Source organism: Syngnathus floridae, chromosome 16, assembly GCF_059516105.1.
Source record: "Syngnathus floridae isolate MCC-2025c chromosome 16, RoL_Sflo_1.0, whole genome shotgun sequence".
Lineage (NCBI taxonomy): Eukaryota > Metazoa > Chordata > Actinopteri > Syngnathiformes > Syngnathidae > Syngnathus > Syngnathus floridae.
In genome coordinates this window covers 877,451-891,207 of record NC_142428.1, presented here as the reverse complement: position 1 = coordinate 891,207, position 13,757 = coordinate 877,451, and the positions used below count along the sequence as shown (strand labels likewise).

Here is a 13,757-nt window from a genome sequence, read left to right as displayed (position 1 = left end):
CGGCCCAGCCAGCCAGAACACTGAAACTCCGCCAAGCAGTAATTATTAATGAAGAGACTTGAGCAAATGGACAGGAAATGCAGAGCTATTGATTGGGCTTGGCTGCCCTGCTCCGAGCCGTGCGAGTTGGCGCCAGCCAGCCAGCCAGCCAGCCCCGGCCGGTGGCCTGTGGTTTCCCCGGGCCGCTGTCTGCAAGGAGGAAGCAGCGGCGGCTCAGGTGTGAAACTACGCAGCCAGGCCTCACCTGGAGAACACAGCTCAGGGATCTAACTGCCTGAGATTTTACTTTTGGCCACTTTCTACAAATTGTCTGTGAGAAAATATGTTGTTTTAATGGAAGCAAAAACATCATTCCAGATTACACTTAAATTTGTACACATTAAATCTAATCAAGACAAAAAAAAAAGGCTGCTAGGTTGATCTCCGTCAACTTGCTCTCAGTTTGGGCTTCCTATGCCACCCTCGCTTCCCGTTCACAGCGTGTGCCAAGAAAACCCTCGGGCACTTCATGAAATATTCATCATCGCCGTGAGGAGACATGAGGAAAGGTACATGGAAAGTTAAAAGAACTAAACAAGGAAGGCAGTTGGGCCAAGACCAGAATGTACGAAGCACTCACCAAACAAACTTTTACAAAAAACAGAAACTCGGGCTTAAGACGCTGAATGTAGTAGAAATATACCTGCGCTTCAAAAATGAGCACAGGTATTTTATACTTTTCATTGCAATAATCTGTTATTTATTTTTTTTATAATCAAGGTACACGTATTTTGGGTCAGTTTCTAAATAAACGAACAAAGTCGCAAAGTTTCCACAACCGCTGAATAATAAAAACTCACTTTGCTGCATGTCCTTTGCTCTGGTCGTCATAGTAACAAGTCATAATGTAATTCTTTATCCTTTGTGTATTTTTACAGGGGAAAAATAGACTGTTTATTAGGACACCCAGAAATTGTTTGGGGAAAAAAAAGTAGTAAATTATTATTTTTTTTCCATGCCAATTGCTGTATGTCTCCTTTATTGTTCACGTTGACCCATGACAACCATTAGTTGAATTTGTGCTCTCGAAATCCTATTAGGAACAAATGGGTAATCTGTGGCTAGTTCTGCATGATCAATTTTTTCCGCCGGTGCACTTGGGAATGGTCTTTCCGTAAACACCTGTGACGCTAATATGAGCGTATTGCTGACAGTGATAGATGAGAGTCATTCTCCCGTGATGGCACAAGTACGGCTGAGCGCCCCTGCTTGACACAGACGACGAGCATATTGGCTAAAAATGACACTTTAATGAGCTCCTTGGTGTGTGTGTTAAGTGGCGCACGCCGTCGCCTGGCTGACCCCGGGCCGCGGGCCGCGCTTCCTCCTGCACAGGCCGCATTCGCACCGTTGGCTGCCGCAGAGCAGACCGCCGCGGAGACAGCTCATTAGCCGACTAATGAGAAGCATGTTGAATTCTTAGATCGTCTCTCCGTCCATGTATTTGTGACAGAACATTAAGCTGTTAGTATGTGCATGAAATAGGCAGTGATTCAAATGATTCTTTTTCTATTAAGCTTCAGTTTAGCAGCAGAGTTTCATAGAAATGGCCACAACCACCTGTGACACAATCAAGTCAGGTGTCAAACACAAAATATATGGAATCGGCTAACTTACTATGTTAAAGATGTTAGTTGTACTCTTAGCACCACCGCGCAAACCTGAATGATCATATGACCTTGCGTTTCCCAGAAGAGAAACATTACCATTTAGCAACGGAGCAAAACAGACAACACACAAGACATATATCCATTTTCAATGTTGACATTTGAGTTAAGTTCTCTTAAGCAACACAGAGCAACAGATGGATGGTTTGGGCCAAGATTGGGGTTAAGATTGAGTTTAAAGAGTAATGCAAAACTCATTGGCAACCTGACACGTTACAAACGTATTCTAAGAAAATATTGCACATTTCTACCGATATTGTTTTCAATGGGAATGGAGGTAGACTTTCCACAGCACAGATTCCTCAAACTGTTACTACACGCTCTCGCCACTTGAGGTCGCTACTTCCCCTATATGAAGTCCACGTTTTGTGTACGGTGATTACAATTTTATTTTCAAAATGATCATTCTTCAATCAATTATATATTATTGTGTTAATAATTTGTATCAAATGTAAATATTGTTTATTATTATATTTGTACTGCCTTATTTTGCATTCTGTTTTCAAGAAAAGGCACATGGGATGATTCTCACAACTAGGTCAAATTTGAAAGTTGCACTGTCAATTTGATAACGGCAAAATCGCAATGTCGTCGAAATGATAGATTACCTATTTGTACGGAAGTGACACAGGCGCCGTAACGTGACGTCTAACGACGTCACGCGAGAAATCACAGGAGCGACAGGGGAAAATCATGAACAACAACGGGAACAACCGTTATACGCAACGACATTGTGCAAAAACATCCAGACAGGATTGCACGCACTCGTGAAGGTGAGCGTTCATCTGACAGACACTTGCTTATTTCTCCTCTCCTTTTCTTTTCTTTGTTTAACCCAGTAGTGTTTGGTGAAATTAGCTTTAGCAGGACGAGGGCTTGCAAACACCGCGGCGTCACTCCAATTGACACATCGTGCATCACTGCTCGCTCGCTCGCTTGCTCGCTCGGCCGGCATGTAAACAAGCAATAACGATGCGTCGCTCTGCAAACGGACGCTTTCCGTTCTGCAAGATTGTTTTGGTTCGAACGAGAGAGCGAGCGAGCGAGCGTTGACGGGCGAAGGAATCCGGAAGTAGTGCGGGGCGCACAAGTGACGAATCGGCGTCACGGCAGCTCGCCTGCAGTGAGTCAATGCCAAATGATGTGATCACACGCCGTGCGCTGTGTCACTGTGCTGTCACTGTGCTGTCACTGTGCTGCTGGCGTGTGCCTCAATTATTCGATGACATGATGTGCCACGTCTCTGTTACATACCCACTGATATTCGGCCATGTGTCCGTCCGTGCAAGACAATCCCTCACCTAACGGAACATCACTTAACGCTTCCTGGTCTTGGTTTGCTCACAGTTCTGCGACACACGGAAAAGAAAGATGTAGCTGGCTTTCAAAAGCACCCTGGAACACTCTACAGGTGAGCACAGACAACTCCTTTTCAGTCTAATTGGAAACAATAAGCACCAAAACGGAGATGCTGAGTTTGAGGATGAACCTAAAATACAATGACATTTACAGCTGATCTTTGGAGGAACATGTTTAACTGTTTGTGCAATTTGTTGTGTAACACACAAAAGTTAAGTTTGATCCATGAATGGAACAATACACTTCCTGTAGTTAATTATTTCGCTTGGTCATGTCATTCACAGTACACACCACATTTTGGTTTTGTAGGCTATGAATTCCTCCAAGTATGGGGAAGCTTCAGATGAAAAAATGCTTGAAAAAGGTAAGCAAAAACTGTGACTCATGTCAATGAAATGTCATTCCGTTCATCCAATGCTTATCTGCTTATATTGGCAGAACACAAGCCCGGTCAAAAAGACGAGACTGAGGACTTGGCTTTTTGCGAGGCCCCAGGAGAGCGTGGCCGAGCTGGATCTCCCGGGACCGCCGAGGCTGCTAAACGAACTTCTTCCGAAATGGAACCGGACTCCAACTTGTCAAGCGGCAAAAGAGTCCGAGTTGCAGGCGAGGTGAGTTTTCCCGCCTGCCTGCCTGCCTGCCAAGTGGTGTCTGCTTTGTACTTCAAAGTATCCTGCTGCACAATTGTTGGTCAAAATTCGAGTGCCCACAATCTGTGGAGGTGTGTGTGACTCATTTTCATCAAGGGGCAAGCCACCTCAATCATGGCTTCCATAGCTGCAGGAACGTGCAGGAAAGCCCTTGCACAGTAGTCCAAATCTATCACTTAGTACTGTGTGGCATCAACACGACTCTGAATTGGATAGTGTACACTCGTTGCATGCTCTTGTGATTGCTGAGCCTGGAGGTGTCAAAGCACTTTAAACAGCAGCTTTGATGATCATAAAATGTCTTTGTCTTTGATGGCAATTTCAATCCCAAAAGGGCACATTGTTCAGATCGGCTTGCGAAAGATTGCGCTCACTTGGTTCTTTCCTTGCTCTAGATGAGGCGGCACTTGGCTGATGAGAGCAGCGGACACGAGCCTCTGTGTCTGAGTACAAACGGGGACAACCTTCATGGCAAATCCAGAGTTTCCTATCGGAAGCCCCTCTTCAGTATCTCCCACAGAATCTTGGAGAAGAAGAACACGCAAAGCGTGGAGCAGCAAGCGGGTCAAGGTCCCGGACATCAGCTCAACTCCGGCGGCCTCTTGTCCTCCACTCTCCTCAGTTTGCAAGAAAAAGGCTCGTCGGAGGCTTCTCCCAACTCGGGCGATTTGGCCCAGGCGTGGTCCAAGGACTCCAGCATTTACCCTCTCATTGAAAAAATGTTCTTCATCCTCAACAGCCTCAGTTCCAGCATGACTCAGCTGCACAGCAAGGTGGACCTGTTAAGTCTGGAAGTCATGCGGATAAAGAAGCAGATCAAACCGGCGCAGACGGTGGCCGAGTTCCAGCCTCCTCCGGAATACCTGCTGACCAGCGAAGAGTTGAATCCTCTGATGGAGCAGACGTCCAACGCCGGAGAGTTGGCCTGCCGCTTGCTGGTGCATCTCTTCCCCGAGCTGTTCAAGGCCAAGGAGTGCTCCCACCACGACTGCATGGCGAGCAAGAGGTCGCTGGAGTCGTTGCATTTGCAGCTGATCCGCAACTACGTGGAGGCTTGCTATCCCTCGGTCAAGAACAACGGCGTGTGGAAGGGAGAGTGCCTCCCTCAGATTAATGACTTCTTCAATCGCTTCTGGGCCCAGAGGGACATGGAGAGCGCTCGGCTGCTCAGGAAGCAGACGGCGGCGGAAGGAGGAATCAAAGCGGAGCGCTCGCCCACCTATCGGCTCTTCCACGACCAGCCCGTAGCCCGGGGAGAACCGCTCTCGCGGGAGAACCGGCAGGGCGGCTCGGTGGCCAACCGCGGAGAGGCGGAGGAGCTGGACGAGCTCTCTTCCCCGGAGGACTTTGTCATTTTCCTCATGCATCGACTCTTCCCTGAGTTTTTCGAAGAGGGGACCAAAGTGCCAGAAGGCTGTTTGAACGGCGCCGGTCAGCAGATCCTGGACTCGGACAGGATGGAAATCATCAAGAAGTACATGGAGAGCAATTTTCCCGACGTGCCCGAGGAGAGCTGGCTTCAGGTGTGCATTCAGCATATGGACGACGCCGCCTTTGACGCTCCTCACAGCAACGGCAGCGAAACGGCCAACGACGAGCGCTACGACCCGGCCGGCGCGACCGAGGAGGTTTCCGCCCTGAAGCTTCCGGAGACGTGCGACCACGAAAGGCCCTTGCGCAAGTCCAAAAAGTCGCTGCTGTCGCCCATCGATTTTGACAATCTGGAGATCCCCGTCCCGGACTTCGCCGTTCCCTGCGAGTTCCTCTTGTCCAAGGAGCAGCTGAAGTGTAACTACGAATGCAGTTTGTCCATCGGGAACTTTGCCTCCCGGTTGCTGGTGCTCATGTTCCCCGAGCTCTTCACCCAGGAGAATATGCGCAAGTTGTACAACTGCAGCGGCTCCCTGGGGAAAAAGCAGCTGGACCCCCGACGCGTCAACCTGATCCGCCATTACGTGCAGTTGGTCTACCCGCAGGCCAGGAACGACCGAGTGTGGACGCTGGAGTTTGTGGGCAAGCTGGACGAGAGGTGCCGGAGACGCGACACGGAGCAGAGGAGATCCTACCTGCAGCAGCAGCACCGCAAAGTCTACCTTCAGGACGCCGAGCAGGACTTTTTCCTGAGCCAGATCCGGCACCCGGACGGCGCCAGGGAGGATCCGGAAATGCCCTCGTTACCTCCCGAGAAGAGCACCAAAGACTTTTGCAAGATCCCCCTGGACGAACTGATGGTTTCCAAACCCGAGTTCCCCGTTGCGCCGGCGTACCTCCTCTCGGACGCCGAGGTTCGGGAAATAGTGCAGCAGAGCCTTTCGGTGGGGAACTTTGCCGCCCGGCTGCTGGTGCGCCTTTTCCCCGAGCTCTTTACGCAGGAGAACCTGCGTCTGCAGTACAACCACTCGGGGGCCTGCAACAAGAAGCAGCTGGACCCGGCGCGCCTGCGACTCATTCGCCACTACGTGGAAACGGTGTATCCCGTGGACAAGATGGAGGAAGTGTGGCACTACGAGTGCGTGCCGAGCATCGACGAGCGCTGCCGGCGCCCCAATCGCAAGAAGTGTGACATTTTGAAGAAGGCCAAGAGGTCCAATTCGGTCTTGTAGTGGCAACACACACATTGTCATTTTTGCACAGCATACGCGCTTAAGCTGTCCTTTCTAGGATCAAGCCAACCTGTTGCGCTTCTATTTTAAAGAAAGAAAAAACAAAAGCCCCAAACTGCTTAGCTAACATCGTTGTAGCCTTCAACAGCACTTGATAGTCTAGTTTTCTAAATGAGCAGAAATGTCACTTCCTGCTGTTGCATTGTTTGGCCTCTTTTAATAAGACGCTGTTAAGCCTTGTTCTAGAGGTTTATATTATAGAAAAAGTTAACGGTGACAGTTGTTGAGCACTTGTTTCTAATAAAAATCACATGACACTTTGGGACTTTTACACTCAATGTGCTACACGCTCTGCCTTGAGCAAAGTTGACTTGAGTGTCAAAATGAATGGAGTCGTCGACAACAAATGGATCAAGTATTTGGTGTTGAAGACATTTGCAAACGCCTGCTTTTACGACCACCAATCTTGTTTGACATCAGTTAAGTGTTGTTTCACTCAATACCAAAAAATGATTGCTTAATGAACAGTAATCAGTGAGGTGGTTTAATACACTTTAATGCAAATACATGGGATCGGACGAATCGATAGAACAATCGATTCTGAAAATATTCCGTAGTGACAGCCCCAGCAGGCAGTACTACTCATGGTCAAACATTTTCTTTGCAATATTCTTTCGGGGATCTGCCACTTTGCCGACTGGAAACGATATCGCCAATAGTAACCAAGTCACGTCAAATATAAATGGTTCATCCGAGTGCTCATTTATGTTTGTCATGAACGGTTTTGTCTTCCATAACACTTTATCCTGGAGGATATTCTATGTCCATAAAGTAAGTGCCTTTACTTAGCCAACCGTGAAGAATTTCAAGGCTTAAAGGCCTCATCTTTAGGTACTGTTATAAACTTCCAGCGCCTCAAAGAAACTTTGTACTTTTCTGCATTACTGGATTCACCCAAAAGCTTTTTCAGGACAACTCTCATTAAAGTAACCGTGTTGGTATCTTGGTTCTCTGAAATCACCAGGTCCAATGTGTCGCCAACTTTCACCTAAATACACAACACAAATGTCAGCACAAACAATCGTGCGTGCGCAAGGTGCTGCTAAACACTCACCGTTTTACTTTTCTTGATAAGCCTTTGTCCATTTAATCTCAGCTTGTTGCTGTAGAAGCTATCTTCAATTTTGCTGTTGAGAGAAAAACACAGTTGGATTGATGAAACACTGTTTCAAGTATTTGCTCACTGTAGATTTTCATTTGACACGTGATGTCATCTGTGAGACTTACTTGCGCGCCATGTCCAAGCCAGCCCTTAAAACGACGTCATAACGGAAGGACTGCACATATTTCTCAACGTCTTTATAGTCTTTTGGCATATTTGGAACCTCGTCGGCCTCGTCCTCAGAATCACTGCTCTCTGGGTCCTTTTCTTCTTCTTCTTCTTCTTGGTGCGTTGGCTTCGAAGCACCTTTCTTCCTGTTGCTTTTAAACCTCAGCTGATGGATTGTCCACCTCCGAACGGCATCCCTGCCGCAGAGAGCTGGCCGGTGGCAACCCAGTGTGGGATAGGTGGAGCAGCCCCACAGCTGGCGTGTATGGATAGTTCTGGGACACCATTCCGTCTGTGCAGGTCCATATCCTGCAGCCAGGAGATGACGCGGGTTCAGTCTTCCCAGTTGCCTCATGGCAAGAGCTTGTACCACCAAACTGTGCATGTTGGAGCTCCACCCTGTGACTACAAGCCAAGGTATTGAAACAATGATTAAAATGGACATTTTCTGCAGTCCTTGAAGGACTCGCGAGAGTACCGCAACCTATTGGTTGTTATGATTGGCACGAGCATCAGATGGGAAAATATTTGCGTTGTGATTTAGTTCTGGTTGTTTTTCGCATGGCGTGTGATTTCCTTTATTTCATCAAGTTTGACAGCCATCGATATGAGGCTAACAGTTAACTCACGGTAGAATTCTTTGGGATCTTTTTAGTTTTGGCAGGCACCTACCTACCGCCATTGAAAAACGCCACATTTACCTCGGATGCTCAATCATAGTAGTAAAATGAAGCACGTGTAGTCAGTGAGTCAGACGGACAGACAGACACTCACCTATCAAATAGCCTCTCATAGCTTGTTGTGGTAATAACAACGTCGTCTAAATCTGGCTGTTATTTGTGTTGTCACATCAGCTGTCAGCCATAAGTGCTGCCCTCTACCGTTTGGGAAAGAATAGTGTTGCTTTGTCCAGTGCGGCGCAATTAGATACTTTTTAACATCAAATTGTGATTTGCGTGGCAATTAGATATTTTTCAACATGACGAAATTGTGATTTAACGTGTTAGAAAAGAAAATGAATGGGAAAGTTAATACAAACACACATACTCTACTGTACTGACATTTATTGCAGATATTATTTTCCAGCATAAGATAGAATTGCTTACATATTTTTAGATATAATCACCTTTAGCCTACAATCATTTTGATATTAGGACAACAACTATGTAAATTTGTACAAGAAGTAACCAATTTGATTTGCTTTGTATAATGCTATACAACAGTGGACCTCAACCTTTTTTTTTTTTTTTTTTAATCTCTCAGTCCCAGTACCAAACGACCCAGCGCCGCCATTGTTGTATCTTATGTGAGTACCTTTTTTTCCCCAATGATTTTACATCAACATTCATCGTTAGTACAAGTCGTAGTCTATTGGGATTTCAAGTGCATAATATTGGTTTCTCAACACTGAAAATTATATGTTTGCTTGATTATGTTCATCTCTTACATGTTATACAAAATAAATCAATATTATAAAACGCCAATGGTGTAAACTTAAGTGTATTAAAATCTTTGCATTAATTGTATGTAAACTGTATTTGATTGGAGGGTGGAATTGTGATGTTCGTATGAACCTTTTTTTCTGTACAGCTACATAATTGACATTTATTACATAATGTGCGCTGGTGGCTTACATTCAGTTCTGCTTATTAACCACACTGCATTAGACCATCATGATGCAATTGTGGTCATGGATCTGGTGTCCTGATGATATTTTTTGCAAATACATACACAGTGAGTGGAGATGTTCAATAGATACCATCATAACCGCTTCATCGTGTGATATGTAAACCTCTGTCTGCAAGATTCATGCAGATGCTATTACAGTTGACGGGTCATTTTCAGATGGTGGCACCTGGTAGTAAAAAAAATAATAATAATAATCGCTTGAAGAGAATATATTTGAACCAACGTGAGCAAATTCACCTAAAAGTTCAATGTACAGTATGTTCGTATTGTATACCAAAGAGTGCAAAATGTAAACTTCCCACTTACAAAATTGCTTCTTCTGTAGGCAATTATGTAGGGAATTTCCCAAAATAACAGTCAAAGTGAGAGAGGTTTTCAGGAGTGTACACAGCAAACAGAACTGGACTAGATTATACAAAAGCGTGTAACCGGTCCAGGTTGTACAGAGCAAAGCAAACAGAACGGGACTAGATTGTACAAAAGCGTGTAACCAGTCCGGGTTGCACGCCGAGGTCAGCTGGGACAGGCTACCGCTCGCTCAGCCGCAAGCCAAGGAAAAGCATTTTCAGTAATGGATGAGATGCATTAGACTAGCGCATGCTATATAGCACAACTTACCGCCTCTCGGCTCATGCTAGCAAAAAAAGATTATGAACAATACGTATACGTTTGATATTTCCCCCAAAGAATGTGCTCCAGCTTCCTTCCACATCCCCTGGCCATAGAATGCAGCTAGCATGCTCGCCGTGAAGCTAATGAGGCGAGTTAATGAACCCAAATGAACTAAAAATACCAGCAAGCGGTTGGTTGGTTGGTTGGTTGGTTGGTTGGTTGGTTGGTTGGTTGGTTGGTTGGTTGGTTGGTTGGTTGGTTGGTTGGTTGGTTGGTTGGTTGGTTGGTTGGTTGGTTGGTTGGTTGGTTGGTTGGTTGGTTGGTTGGTTGGTTGGTTGGTTGGTTGGTTGGTTGGTTGGTTGGTTGGTTGGTTGGTTGGTTGGTTGGTTGTGGCAGAGATGTACGTTTCATTCTGCTTCCTTTGCGTCCAACTAACATTGTCCATTTGACCTTCCACTCGACTTGGGTTTTTGCGTTTATTGCTGTAGTTGGAAGTAGAGCAACCATATGGACTAAGAATCTCTTCAAACTTGCCAAGTTACCATGACCACTTTCAGACGTTTTTGTGTCCAGCTCTCTCTCTCTCTCTCTCTCTCTCTCGTGAGTGAGTGAGTGAGTGAGTGAGTGAGTGAGTGAGTGAGTGAGTGAGTGAGTGAGTGAGTGAGTGAGTGAGTGAGTGAGTGAGTGAGTGAGTGAGTGAGTGAGTGAGTGAGTGAGTGAGTGAGTGAGCGAGTGAGTGAGTGAGTGAGCGAGCGAGTGAGCGAGTGAGTGAGCGAGCGAGTGAGCGAGCGAGGTAACCGGAGCGACGGCAGCGTTAACAGTCTTCGCACCTTACTGATCGCGCTTATTGCTTTGTTGATTCACACGTTGGGGATTTAGGCATTCCTTTGTGTACCTCACATGCAGCCAAGTGTTTGTACGCTACAGATGTTCTTCATAGTGAAGTCTCCACACAAGAGCCATTTCTGTGGAAGGACCTGTGGTTGTGGCAGTTCTCGCTGCAGTGGACGATCAGCACCGGGTAACACAGCGCGTCGTCGTAGTCCGGGGGTTCTTCGTCGTCGGTGGTGAGACGCTCGGAAAGGCAGCGCGTGTTTTCGCTGGGACTTTCCTGCTCGTTCAAGCTGCCGCTCCTCCAGAAGCAGCTCCTTTGCGATCCGTAGCGTCGGGCCAGGGAGAAGCGGCTGCCGCTGAAGGGGATCCTGGAGCTGGCTCCCGTGCAGATGCTGAGGGCGCTTCTGGAGAACACCGAGGAGCAACTGATAGCCCTGTGGCAGCGCTCGCAATTCTGACGGACGCCGCCGAAGCCCGAGGCGCGCTGGGCTAGGTCCATGAGGCCCGCCTCCGAGTAACTGGGCACCAACTGCTGGTTGGAGCGAATGTGCCACTCCAATTCGGTGCTGTCCACGGTGTTGACGCGAGGGATACGTCGCCAATACGGTCGGTCCTCGCACGGCGTGGCCGGAATGTAATCGTGCCCAAAGAGTTTCTCCACACGATAGTGGACGTAGGCGGTCCGGTACTCGGTGAACACTCGTAGGGGCCACGAGAAGGTGAGGAAGGAGGCCAACCAGAAGACGTAGTGGGACAGATACCAGGGGTGGCGCTCCGGGTCGGACAGAGCCATGATGTATTCTTTCAGGTCAATGTTTTTCAGGTGCATGCCCTCCCTGGCCTCCATGTAGTCGTCCAGTCCTTCGTTGTCGGTGAAAAACCGGGCCCGCTGCGTCAGGTAGGAATTCTCCGACTCGACGTTGGCGAAGCTAAAACACTTGGTGAAACGCATCTTTGTGAGGGCAGACTTCTCCAGGCCCAGCAGCTGCTTGGACACATCTTTCACGCCACAGTGAGCGTAGTCAAACTCGGCTTCTGCCACGTGAGTGTTGACGCGCTCGTGGTAAACCTGCGTACTGGTGTAGGCGTCGCCGTTGCGGTAGCGCGTGACTTGCCGGGTGCGCCGCACGTAGTGGTAGCTGATGGCCTTCCACCAGATGCAAGGTTTGGCCTGCTGCATTCTCTGGATTCGCTCGTAAATGCCGTCCACGTCCGCTTTGTGCTGCAGCTCGCTCTGCACGTGACAGTGCCAGCATTCCACCAGGTAGACCAAGTAGAGCATGCCCAGCAGGGCCAGGGGGATGTAAATGTAGCCGTCCGAGCAGGGGCTGTCGTGGTACATCATGGACTTGCCTTTGAAGGCGCTGTCAAAGGTCAGACGGGTCACCTCGGTTACATGACACCAAACCATGGCTCCCATGCAGCCGTACATGAGAATGGAGAGGAGAAGGCATTTCCAGAAACTCTCGCGGCATAGTGACTTGCTCAGAGATTGCTTGAGGGGTTTTTGCTGCGGCCAAAGAGGAAACAACGCAATCAAAAGTCACATCTTATAGGGCATACTTTTTGTTTGCTGGGTGGAGCATTTTTAGCTGTTACGTTGGACTCAAGCAGTGAGGTGTTTCAGGTATATTAGTGGACCTTGAAGGATGGAAATTGTATCTCTTTAATGTGGACTGTATAAGCCTACTTTGTACATAGCATTTAGGACAAGGATCGTCATGCACACAGCTAATTCAAAGAATTGTCAAGCTAGTGTTGACAGTGCGTATGTATTTTTTTATTTTTTATATTTGATTTATTTATTTCTTATTTTGATTGTCTACACTATCTTCTGTGAAAACACATGACTCCACATTAGCATCGCAAGACGTAAACGCATGCACATGGTTTAGTTTCCATTCCCGAAAATACAAGATGAAGAACATACCTCCTCCCTGCTGTCTTCTTCAAACGCGACGGTGGTGGTGTTGGTGTTGGTGTTGGTGATGGTGGTGTTGGTGGTGGTGTTGGTGGTGGTGGTGGTGGGGCTTTCACCGGCAGTCGCAGCCGACGCCGGAGGGGACATTATGCTGATCGGCGATTGATGATGATGATGAAGATGACAGGGCGTGGAATACCTCGCTAATGCACACTTCCCATGCCCGCTGCTAGGGCTCGGGGTAAGCAAGAAAAAGCTCAAGACGCATCTTGGAGCCAACTATGTGAATGCGGTTGCTCGAAAAAGCATACGCGCGCGTGTGTGTGTGTGTGTGCGGGGGGGAGCCCGCATCCCAAACTCCCCCCGACCCCCCCTTACGGTGTGCCGCAGTAACACGAGAGCAAATCGGCGTCCAGATTATTGGCGGCTCCTTATGGCACGCAAAGCGTGACCTGTACTTCCGGACCGCTGATTCTTTTAGCAGACGACGTCGTTTATGGCGTGTGTACGGTTGGCAGGGCTGCTCTCCGTGGTGCTGAAAAGGGCAGGTAGCCCACACGGTGAGACGAGGAATGTTGCGTAAATCACTTAAAGGGAAAGCACCCGCACCCCTCGCCCCACATTGGCATTGTTTTTTGGGGCTTTTTTTGTCTTTTGTACAAGCGCGAAAACCAGAGCTGGCCAACCCCTCTCTCACCCAAAGCTACATTTTATTTTCGAGCCTTCCATTTCTGCCAGTATAATTAATTGATGGCCATTCTTACGCCTACCACAAACCCAGTGCAACAGTAACACATTTGTGAATCTTTACCCATTGTCAACATTCCAAGTGATTAAGCATGAACTGAATATCGTCTAGGCCTACTAAAAGTAACCAAAACTAAAATAAAAATAAATGTAAATGCGAGCAGTCAGTGAAACATTGATTTATTTTGTCTACCCGTGAAAGCAACTGTGTTTGTCTTTCTTCAATTCTAAAGAATCTAATCTTTTTCCCAAGGTCTTCTTTTCTGATGACGTTGTGGTCCCTTAAAGAAAGACAGAATACACGTT

General features: G+C 47.5%; 3 protein-coding genes across 7 annotated transcripts; 1 reads left to right on the top strand and 2 right to left on the bottom strand.

Annotated features, from left to right (window-relative positions):
- The first annotated feature begins 2,330 nt into the window (after positions 1–2,330).
- Positions 2,331–6,640, top strand: bend3 (BEN domain containing 3). Of its 3 annotated transcripts, none has more exons than XM_088399750.1 (5): positions 2,331–2,479; positions 3,054–3,117; positions 3,375–3,429; positions 3,504–3,676; positions 4,111–6,640. In XM_088399750.1, exons 3-5 carry the CDS (start codon positions 3,378–3,380, stop codon positions 6,316–6,318), a joined length of 2,433 nt encoding a protein of 810 aa, XP_088255876.1. In that variant the 5' UTR covers positions 2,331–2,479; positions 3,054–3,117; positions 3,375–3,377; the 3' UTR covers positions 6,319–6,640. The 3 variants fall into 3 exon arrangements, with proteins under 3 accessions (XP_088255876.1, XP_088255877.1, XP_088255875.1); XM_088399751.1 differs by having other exon boundaries at positions 3,350–3,429; XM_088399749.1 differs by lacking the exon at positions 2,331–2,479 and having other exon boundaries at positions 2,790–3,117.
- Positions 6,641–6,841: 201 nt separating this feature from the next.
- Positions 6,842–8,533, bottom strand: mtres1 (mitochondrial transcription rescue factor 1). Of its 3 annotated transcripts, none has more exons than XM_088399765.1 (4): positions 8,423–8,533; positions 7,606–8,053; positions 7,433–7,505; positions 6,842–7,366 (listed from the first exon to the last, which is right to left on the bottom strand). In XM_088399765.1, exons 1-4 carry the CDS (start codon positions 8,439–8,441, stop codon positions 7,184–7,186), a joined length of 723 nt encoding a protein of 240 aa, XP_088255891.1. In that variant the 5' UTR covers positions 8,442–8,533; the 3' UTR covers positions 6,842–7,183. The 3 variants fall into 3 exon arrangements, with proteins under 3 accessions (XP_088255891.1, XP_088255892.1, XP_088255890.1); XM_088399766.1 differs by lacking the exon at positions 8,423–8,533 and adding an exon at positions 8,350–8,417; XM_088399764.1 differs by lacking the exon at positions 8,423–8,533 and adding an exon at positions 8,321–8,398.
- A 2,017-nt stretch (positions 8,534–10,550) lies between these two features.
- tmem151bb (transmembrane protein 151Bb) lies at positions 10,551–13,257 on the bottom strand. The gene is made up of 2 exons (XM_088399754.1): positions 12,714–13,257; positions 10,551–12,293 (listed from the first exon to the last, which is right to left on the bottom strand). Exons 1-2 carry the CDS (start codon positions 12,849–12,851, stop codon positions 10,884–10,886), a joined length of 1,548 nt encoding a protein of 515 aa, XP_088255880.1. The 5' UTR covers positions 12,852–13,257; the 3' UTR covers positions 10,551–10,883.
- Between the last annotated feature and the right edge of the window lie 500 nt (positions 13,258–13,757).